The following is a 10,893-nucleotide window of genomic DNA, read 5'->3' as shown; positions in this document are numbered from 1 at the left end:
TATAATTCTGATGTTTGTTTATAATTGTAAAGTGGCTATGCCGTTGGGAAATAAAATAAAATAAAATAAATAAATAAATATGACGTATAAACAAACATCAGAATTATAATTATAATTCATATTAATCAACAGTTGGCTTCAAAGATCGAATCCTGATACTCGAATCTCAAAATTAAAATCAAAAACCTGTTCGATTAGTTGATATTACAAATAAATTAAGATAGGCTACTTAATAATAAAATGTTTAATATTAAATTAAAACAGAATGAAGATAATTAGTCATTATCACTAATTTCTCTGACCAGGGGGTAAAATTCCGGGGGTAAAAATCCGGGGGGTAAAATTCCGGGGGGTAAAAATCCGGGGGCAAAATTCCGGGGGTAAAAATCCGGGCCATACGCTCTAGGTTTTTATAATTTGATGTGTTCTGATTAAATTCACAACCGTGAAAATATATGTTTAATTCCGCGTTTAATCCATCAAAAATCTTTGATGTCGCGACATCATTTTGATGTCGCGAAACTCAAAAGTTTGCGGCCGGAATTTACCTCCTGGTTTGTGACGTCAAGTTTGCCCAGGGGGATAAAAATCCGCTACCCCCACCAACCCACCCGAAGCCCGAAGTCCACTCCACCCACAGTCCACTCCACTCCACTCCACAGTGACGCCATTTTCTTTTATCGGTTCGGTATTTTGGTTGTTCAGTTGATTGTTTATGACAGAAGAACGATTTTCACCGTAAAAGTTGACTGATAGGCCCAAGTTTATGAGTTTTATTTACAATATTTGAATTCAACAAAGTAAAATAAATCTGCATATTATAGTTAATCATATTTTTACTTTAATTCTTGCTGTACGACCGGACTGTTGCATTTGGCTGTTGACCCAGCAAAGTTAATTGAAGCGGACTATGTAAGTTCAATCAATTACTTTATACATTTTTACTGATTTGGATTGTTTAAGACCCTGCTTAACTGTAAGGATGTATTTGTAACTTGCCCATAAAAGTAATTTTAGGAATAAATAAACACTTAATGACTAGCCAGAGCTTACATTCATTTGATTAGCTAATAATGAACTGCGAAGAAAAACATCTCAGTCTAAGAAGTTGGCGTTTTCATTTTGAATGTGTTCTTGTAGTTAGCTGTATTGTTTGACAATATTAAGCTAGGCATTTAACACTATTTTTTATCTCGTAGATCTTAATGCCCCATGTGATTAATTTGGTCTATTTTAAGTTACATGAGAAATGGTTCTTAGGGATTTGAACACTGATATAGGCTAACAAATAGGCCTAATTGTTAAGTTATTTTCTTTTAAAATTTTATTTCAGTTAACTTAAGTTAATTAGTTGTCTGTTATAAATGGATTATAGTTTTGAAAGGTAAGACTAGTTAGTAGACCTAACTTAGGTGAGACTTAAGTCAAATGATTTAACTTGGGTAGACTTCCGTATCTGTTAGCACAAACAACCGAATGAAAATATTGATTATTCGATTGTTTCATTCGATATAAGTTGGTTAGTTTTAACCCTAGGAGTGGCAGATCGACAGAAAATGTCGATTTCAAAATGTGCCGCTGGAGTGGCGGGCGACAGAATATGTCGATTTATGTAAGGTTTTTTTCAGTTGCATGTTAAGCACATTTAAAGTCGGTGAAATGACATAGGTAACTCTTAACTTATACCAGTGGAAAGATTCCGAAGTTTCATTTTATTATAAGAATGAACCTTATAACATACCTAAATATATCGATCTTATAATGAGTTATGTACACTTAAACGAAAAATGCGCGCAGACCATTCATTATCTTCTGTGTGTTTGATTTTTTTATTGATTAATTGGAATATATTGTTCTTAGTTCTGTAACTTACCCTTATATCCGAATTTTTAAATGTATTTCTTACTGCTTTAGTCATATATTTGTTATTGTATACATATATATTTCTTTTTCTCTTCATTTTCCGTTGTTTTATTTTGCTTTTGTTTTTTGTATTTCCTACAAATTACTTACATGAAGGCTAATATTTATCATATTATAGTAAAGTACAAAAATTAGATCTAACTTAGAATAAACTTAATTATCTTAATTTTTGTTAAAATTTGTTTTTGAAGTCATAAAGTCATAAAAAAGTTATAACTTTATACAATAGGCAAATATTTACTGGGAGAGTGGGCACATTTGAACGGTTTAAATTTGCCGTAATTTTTATACTCGCAGGCCATTGGACCAGCTGTAAAATGTAGCCCTCCAATAGGACAACAGGTTGCATTCATCTCCCTCCATTTCTGTTTAGTTCTTAGTTTGTTGTTGTGAAAAGAAGTTTTAGAGCGCCACAAGAAAACTTTTTTAGCAGTAGGGATTTGTAGATTTTCCATAGAAAAACTACATTAGCCTACTGATAAGTTTGATCCATTTACCTTATGGCTTATACATATTTAGATACAATTAATTATGCACTTCACATTGATAAATTACAATTCAAGAAAACATCATTTAACTTTTTGCAAAATGGTAGCCTACCTAGTGGGGTAGATTTTGAACAGAGTCTGAGGGGTACATTTGAACACCGTGTTTTGCTCTGGTAAGCATGTTGTTCAAATGCAGAATTAGTTCCAATAGAAATAAGAACTGTTTTTATCAACTCACATGCATAACAATTTCTGTAAAATAAAAATTTTCATTTTACTTAGCCTAATTATTGTCGTTCAATTGTACCCCACTCCTTGTTCAATACCGGTAGTACCCCACCATTTTTATTTTACAGAAATTGTTATGCATGTGAGTTGATAAATACAGTTCTTATTTCTATTGGAACTAATTCTGCATTTGAACAACATGCTTACCAGAGTAAAACACGGTGTTCAAATGTACCCCTCAGACTCTGTTCAAAATCTACCCCACTAGGTAGGCTACCATTTTGCAAAAAGTTAAATGATGTTTTCTTGAATTGTAATTTATCAATGTGAAGTGCATAATTAATTGTATCTAAATATGTATAAGCCATAAGGTAAATGGATCAAACTTATCAGTAGGCTAATGTAGTTTTTCTATGGAAAATCTGGTCCATAAAATCCACTGGTGGGGTACTTTTGAACAATTTGCATACCTTTGTGAAAACAGACATTGCACATTAACATGTTCACTTGGAGGGTTTAAAAAATAACTAAGCTAACATTATGTTACAACTAAATGTAATGATGTTTTTATTAAAAACACATGAATTCACCTATAAAAAAATTAAGGTTTAAAAAGTGTTAAAATGTGCCCCAATTTCCCCTACTTACACTGAGATATGATGTAATTTTTATATGTCTACTTACAGTATTTTTAACGCTGAATCCAAAAATGCAATTAGTTTTTGTCGGAGAGATTCCTAAGTGGCCGTAAAACGAAGGTTAGGATTACGAACCTAAGGATAATTGAGCGGTACTGAAGGTAATGGTAATATGGCGTGGTCTGGTCGGGTCCGTACTGAGTGAAGAGTGAGGACTGAGTGAGAAGAGCAAACAACTGTTTGTACTTGATCTAATGCGGAATGAAATCAAATCAATTCGCTTTTGAAACCAAATAATCAGTTCTTATTTAGGCATGTGAGGAAGGTAGGTCGGGTTTTATGCGGATTCGTGACTGTATTAAGTCTTTTGAAGTGAGGTTAGATTAGGAAGGTAAAGGTTAGGTTATAATGAACCGACTCATTAATTTATGCAACTTCCAGACTCTTTTTGCACAATTAAATAGTGGGTGAAACACAATGAAATAACGATATCAAAAATGCGCAAGCTAAGCTCCAATGTAAGTTAAGGTTCATTCTTATAACAAAATGAAACTTGAGAATCTCATCTTTCCATAATATGTATAAGAGTTATACCATTTCATTGACTATATCTTGCCTAAAATCCAAAGAGAAAATAATTGTTCACGCTAATTGACAAATTTTGTTGGTTGCCACTTCAGCAACACTATTTTGAGAACAACATGTTTTGTTGATTCGCCACTTGTAGGGTTAAATATTGTGATAGTTTTCATTTTTTTGATAGACTATTTGCGATTAAGTTAGGCCAAGGCCTTTTTATAACTTACATTGGAACCTTTATTATCCGCCAGATGGGGCGGGGGTTTATACCCCAATAAGTGGTAAAAATTAGCTAGCCTATAAGTTTTAAGCTCTATTTTTGTATGTTGATCTTATTTTATAGTCTTTTGTTACCTTCTGGTCATGTGTTACCGGTAACATAAGTGTTAACTTTTTCTTTAACCCTAGAACGGCCACATAGAGTGTTTCTGTAGGGCCAGGCAGTTTTTGCCTTCTGTGCAGAGTTTTACTCTCACAGTTGTAAAACCCTTATTTATTTACCAAAACGTATAATATTTATACCATCGGATTTGGGACATTCTAGAGAATATAAATATATTAATCAAATACAAAAATCTAGTTCATAAAAATAATCTTTTGTAACAAAAATTAAAATCATAAATTTACAAAAACAAAATTTCAAAAGTATGGAAGTACAAAAAATCAAATTTTGATTCTTTTCAAAAATTCAAGATGTACAAATTGTTTTACTTTGATTTCCCTACATAAATATGTCAAAACATTTGAAACTACAGGGTGTTTCTAAATGAATAGCTGGGTTTTAACGCTTTATAACTTTTATACTATTAAACTTACCACCATAAAATACGCATCAAATAAAAAAGCAACTCAAAGAGTTTATGCCTTCCAAGGACACATTATTTAACAAAATCGATCCAACAGAACTGTATATTTAATTGTACAAAGTTAAAAAGTAATCTCCAACTTTTTTTCACCACTAGAAATTCGGAGGTTGCTTGACGTTTTTGCAAATAACTTTTAAATGGTGAGGAAATCGACCAATGTGGAAGGTAATATTCCGAAAGAGAATAAAATTTCCTACAATCTACTATTATGCATTTTTTGAAAATACTCAAGAAAGGTACCAAAAATTGCCTCAAAATGAAAAAATTGAAAATCCCTGTCTTCAATGTAGACAATAAACATAGCAAACATTAAATTTCACACTTTTTTATTTTAAGCCAAATTTAGGCTACATTTATTGAGTATTTTCCTGAAATGCATAGTAGTAGATTGTAGGAAATTTTATTTTCTTTCGGAATATTACCTTCCACATTGGTCGATTTCCTCACCATTTAAAAGTTATTTGCAAAAACGTCAAGCAACCTCCGAATTTCTAGTGGTGAAAAAAAGTTGGAGATTACTTTTTAACTTTGTACAATTAAATATACAGTTCTGTTGGATCGATTTTGTTAAATAATGTGTCCTTGGAAGGCATAAACTCTTTGAGTTGCTTTTTTATTTGATGCGTATTTTATGGTGGTAAGTTTAATAGTATAAAAGTTATAAAGCGTTAAAACCCAGCTATTCATTTAGAAACACCCGGTACTATAAAACATTTTGAGTTATGTTCAAAAGTGTAAAACTCTGCTTTTTTTCTGAATTTTACATACTTATATACTTTTTAGGCCTACTTTTAGAAATAGATCAAAAATATGAAAACAACACATATTTTCTGTTAGGGAAGTAAACAAGGAACAAAAAAATATATTATTTTACATGCAATAGCTAAAAAATAAATATAGTATTTCACTTAGAAAAAATAGATTTGTTTTTACTTACGGAAAATCATAAAAAAACTTTGAACTTCAAATGTAAGTAAAAAAATAAATATTTAGATTATACAAATTTCAAGATATACAAAATGTTTGAAATGTTATGCTTATTTAGAAGATATATAGTTTATTGGGTATAAAAAATATTTTTACTTTTTGAAGCAACAAAATATAAAAAAGAACACATTTTTGGATCCAGCACTAAGTTTTGCTCTAAATTGTCTACAAATTACTCTTCCTTTCTCTATTATAATGGATGATTGTTGCTGTTTATCATACCAAATAAGATCTATTTAGCAAAATAATAAGATTTGTATACTAGGAAACCATAGAATCAAAAATAAATGTTTAGTTTATAAACCAACAGCTGCACGCACCCAAATAATGAAAACATCTGACCGCGGCGCGACAGGTATTTGGACATTGCATCAGTTTGACCAAAGAGAAAAACAAAAATATCACTGAAGGAAACTTTCAACTATAGTAAGTTCGAAAGAGGATTTCTTCCCCTTTATTTTCATATGTTTTTTTTTTCCTCGTCAAAATACATGCAGAGTAATAAATAGTTTTCCAAAAGACTAAAAAAGTCGTTTGGCCATATAGAAAACTCTTACGCAATTTGTTTATAGAGGCTTTGTAAAAAAATCACAGCTTGTAAACTAACAATGCTAGACAAAATCTATCAACGGACAGAATGTAGAGAAAAAATCCCTGGGTTCAGTGGTACCAATCAAAATCATCTACGACGTAGAATAGCTTTGCCACGTATTTTAGAAAATGGCTGATTTTGCCTTTGCTGCCCGATCGATAAAGCCCGCGAGGCGCGAAACTCAAATATGTGTTTTGTTTATTTACTTTTCCTGCGTTATTAGTTGACGTAAATGTGTATATAATGTATGGAAATTGTAGCTCATTTGATTGTCTTTCCAATGGTATTATCCGTGTTGTGATTACTTTATATTATCAGTTCCAAATATTTGCTAGAAAAAAAGTCTGTAGCAAACGACTAAAAAAGTTGTTTGGCCACCATCTTACCGTAACCCAACGACTAAAAAAGTCGTTTGGCCGTTCTAGGGTTAAAAGAGTGACAGTGACTTGCGTTAAAATAGTTTCATATTATTTTGTTTGTTGTCTGAAAATATAAATCAAATACAATAGACATTATGCTAAATAGGCCAACAGTTTTTTTGTTGTTTTCAAACATCTGTTCATATTTAGGCTAAATTAAATGACACTTAAGTTATTAACTTAAAATTGAATTGGTAACTTAAGTTAAATATTGAACAATTCTCATCTCGCTCATTAATTCACAATCATTACACCAGACTAAGGAATAATTTAGAGTTACCATCATTAAGACTGGCCTCAACACAGCGCAGCTATAAATATTTACAACTCAAACTTTTCAATGCCCTCCTGAAAATGTACGCAACTTGCCTATTAAGTCACTGAAAAATGTATTGACCGATTTTTTGAACAGAAAGGTTATCTACTCTATCAAGGAATTTTTATCTCTCAAACATGATGATTTTTTGTATAATTCTAATTCTTAAGTAGGATATTGTTTCTAAAGTATGTAACAAAGGTGTCATGAACTGTGATATAATAGTCTTTCATAATAATGTTATTACTGTCAACTTTATTTAAAAATTTATTGTTATTTAGTTTTAAGCTGTATCTCACTGCCAATTTTAGCCCTAATTATTTTAATATAGGCACTTACCCAACTTGTTCGCTTAACTATAAACAGTATTATTGCCATCATTATCAATACATCTCAAATACTTTTGTATAAAAAACCAGTATTATTAGTTTATTAGTATAGCATGTTCATCTATTTACACTTGACTCTGTACATTGTACTTTGAATTGTATATTATCTCCATTGACCTGGCCTATTGTATGACATGTATACTTAATGGCAATAAACTATTTGAATTTGAATACCCTTAAGCAAATCTGTAGGTATCTTAAAAATGCTAGTTTCTCTTTTGTCTTCTGCAAGCCTTTTTCATAAATATTCCACAAGTTAAATAACTTACATCTATACTTAAAATATCTCTTTCTTTTGCAGGTACCGTGACGGTGGTCGTGGGGGTAGAGGTGGAGGAAGGGGAGGAGGACGAGGTGGTAGCCGAGGTGGCCGAGGGGGGGCTGGGGGAGGAAGGGACAGATGGGGTGGCAGCAGCGAGGGCGGACGAGACAGTTGGGGTGGAAGGGGCGGAGGGAGAGGAGGAGGTGCTGGTAGAGGTCGCTTGACCAAGTCGGACCAGCCTGGTCAGAACCTTCGTAAACCTCGGTGGGATATGAGCACATTGGAGTCTTTCAGGAAGGACTTTTATGTCCCTCATCCTACTGTTGCCAACAGGTACTCAAATAATACTCTGAACGACCAACTATTTTTATTGATGAATTCATTTTAGCGAATTTCCCATATAGGGAATAAGCTATTACCGTAGTACCATAGATAAAACATACTCCCTTAGTTGATTCCCTATCCTTATGGAACAGCTGAAGTCAATTTTATCGTTAGTTCTGTCCGGTCCACTGTAGATGCCGTGTTTTGTTTACAATTTGTTTCTTGCTATTTCAGTAATTTAAAACCCCGTCAAATACGATAAACTCATATTATATAATATGATCATATCATATCAACTATAACTCATCCTCTAGTTATGTACGGTAACCAAACAGTAAAGCACAAAAATCATGAAATTGACTCTAAAATAATAGAAACAAAATGTTGTCAACACTAGCCACCAGTGTCACCGGACATGAACTAGACACGAATAATGAGCTTCAAAATTTACAATGGGATGGGAAGTCTACTTGTGTTGGTTAGTCTATGGTAGTACTCATGGTAAGACCTGGATCCGGGACAGAAAATATGGTAAATTTAAAATTCCCATGTTATTCTTATGGAGAATAAGTAAATTGTTGTAGTTTGCTTAGTTTATGTACATATTTTGATTTAAAATTAGGAAAATGCATTTATTCCATACTAAACTATTCACATAAGAAAACCACTTTTACCCTCCCTGTTGCAGCAAACCTAAGTACGTTACTTGTTAAACTAATGCTATTTAAATAGGGAATAAAATGTGATAGTTTTAAGGAGATATTATAGTGTAAATCCAAACAGTTAAATGGAAATTCGCTTAGACTGCAGGTTTGCTGCGGCAGGGGTATTTTAAACATAGATCCAAGATAAGTCAGACATTGGTAAAACATTGAATCTAGTTCAGAACCTTTCAAATGTATGCTATTGCTATTGATGTCTTAGGCGTATTATTTTTTTGTCAATATTCTAGTTATCTATGCTTATTACCGGTAGGCCTACTACTTTCGCTTTCATAATTAATTACGTCTAGGGTAAAAAATGTCTAAAAGAATGAGACCTAAACATAAGAATTCCATAAAATTTTACTTTTTTCATTCTTTTTTATATTTACTTTTTTAAGTTAAATCCTACACAGTATATCTTTAAAAAATGTTGTTCAGCTTAAAAGTTATTAGCTACTTAAAATACTGTATGTTTACCTCAATTATCTTTAACTTATACAATACCATGTAAAATTTCAGACCCCTGGCAGAAGTTACTAGGTATCGTCAATCCATGGAAATCACCACTAATGGAGATGGTATACCAAATCCTATCTGTTTCTTTGAGGAAGTCAATTTTCCTCCCTACGTAATGGAAGAAATTAGGTAAATGATTACTCATATTTTTATAAATAATCATATGTGTTTTATTCTAACCAAAATAATTATATTTCAAGCAACAATTGTGTGAATAAAGGAAACTGATGAATTTATTCTAGTAATTTTTAGAATATTTAAAGATAACCATGACATTTTAGAAAATTTTCTATTGCCTTGCCTATAGGGTATTTAAGCTATTACCGTTTGTTTCATGGTAAAGACCTAGATCAAGCTGCGGTGGGGGTATTGTCATTTAATTTATAGGGATAGAAACTAACATTGTTGTAAATATACTGTCCTTTTTATTTGACTCTTGAGTTTTTACTTTGATCTTTGTTAACCAACTACTTAACTTAAATACAGTTTTGATTACAACCTATTTTTTATGTTATATTTCACAAACTTATCAATATGTTTACATATTTCTTTGTATATTACAGAAAGCAAGGTTTTGACCAACCAACAGCGATTCAAGCGCAAGGTTGGCCGATTGCTCTGAGTGGCCGAGATATGGTTGGCATCGCCCAAACTGGATCTGGCAAGACTTTGGCGGTAACTAAGACTTTTCTCTCATTTAGCTTTAGCTATTATTTGTTAGCCTATTTATTCTTCACTCATTTACTTCAGTTAATCATACTGGAATGTAAAGATATAATTTTACTTACCAACCTGGTATGCTATTTAATGTCATCTCTTCCTCAATGACCATTTTAAGGACCTAAAAATCTTAACTGTTTACGGGCAGTATATATATGAATCAATAATAGTTGCAAAAAAATAAGAAGTATATTCGGAACCAAAAGAAAAATCCCATTCTTATAATTTAAGAAATAAGAACGAAAATGTACAACCACATAGGACTAAATTTTTTGAAAAGAAACCATCCTATGCAGGTAATAGATTTTTTAAATTTATTCCAAAAGGTATTAAAAAAGAAACAGATCCAAACAAATTAAAAAAAAAATATTGAAAGAGTTTTTAATAAATTTAGCAATTTATTCTTTTGACGATTTTTTTCACCTCCCTCAGTCGCTATGATAAATTATCTTACTAGATTTGTAAAATGTATTTGTTGTTTTTATAACCATTCCTCATGTTTTGCTGTTTTTTATCCTGTTGAACTATTTTGACACTATTTTTATTGTAATTACTAGCAGTTACCCGGCGCGCGTTGCTGCGCTTAACAACTATTATCGTAAATGGTAATTTGTTCTTTACGATGAATAATAAAAGTGTGTACCAAAAATAAAAATAGAATATTTTACTTAATTTCCAGTGAATAGGGCCTAAACAATTTTTTTTTTGTTTTTTCTATAAGTTTTTAGACGTACCTACCACCACGTGAGCACGCAACATACAGCTGTCCGTGTGAAAAGCATGCATTTTCAAAATTTAAACCGACGATAGTCAGGTTTTGCCCTAGTGCCTTATAATGGTGATTGGGAAAGAAAGACAAAAAAAGGAAATTGTAGTTGCTTCAATTCAGAGGGTAATTTGGATGAAGTCATCAGTATTCTTGGGATTAAGACTATTTCTCCT

At 31.9% G+C, this 10,893-nt stretch overlaps 1 protein-coding gene across 2 annotated transcripts in view; it reads left to right on the top strand.

Annotated features, from left to right (window-relative positions):
- The first annotated feature begins 698 nt into the window (after positions 1-698).
- Positions 699-10,893, top strand: part of LOC129004361 (uncharacterized) — a 32,891-nt gene continuing 22,696 nt past the window's right edge. The window contains exons 1-4 of one of the 2 annotated variants that reach the window (XM_054432930.1): positions 699-912; positions 7,727-8,020; positions 9,235-9,360; positions 9,795-9,906. In XM_054432930.1, coding sequence (XP_054288905.1) covers positions 911-912; positions 7,727-8,020; positions 9,235-9,360; positions 9,795-9,906 — 534 coding nt within the window. In that variant the 5' untranslated portion in view covers positions 699-910. Of the gene's footprint in view, positions 913-1,349; positions 1,385-7,726; positions 8,021-9,234; positions 9,361-9,794; positions 9,907-10,893 lie in introns of those variants that run through there. The other variant, XM_054432929.1, reaches the window with a different exon arrangement.

Source organism: Macrosteles quadrilineatus, unplaced genomic scaffold, assembly GCF_028750875.1.
Source record: "Macrosteles quadrilineatus isolate MER2022 unplaced genomic scaffold, UCM_ALF_1.0 Scaffold_9__3_contigs__length_116548681, whole genome shotgun sequence".
In the NCBI taxonomy this organism is placed as follows: domain Eukaryota; kingdom Metazoa; phylum Arthropoda; class Insecta; order Hemiptera; family Cicadellidae; genus Macrosteles; species Macrosteles quadrilineatus.
Note: the sequence above shows the minus strand (reverse complement) of the source record. Positions and strands in the feature narration are given on the sequence as shown.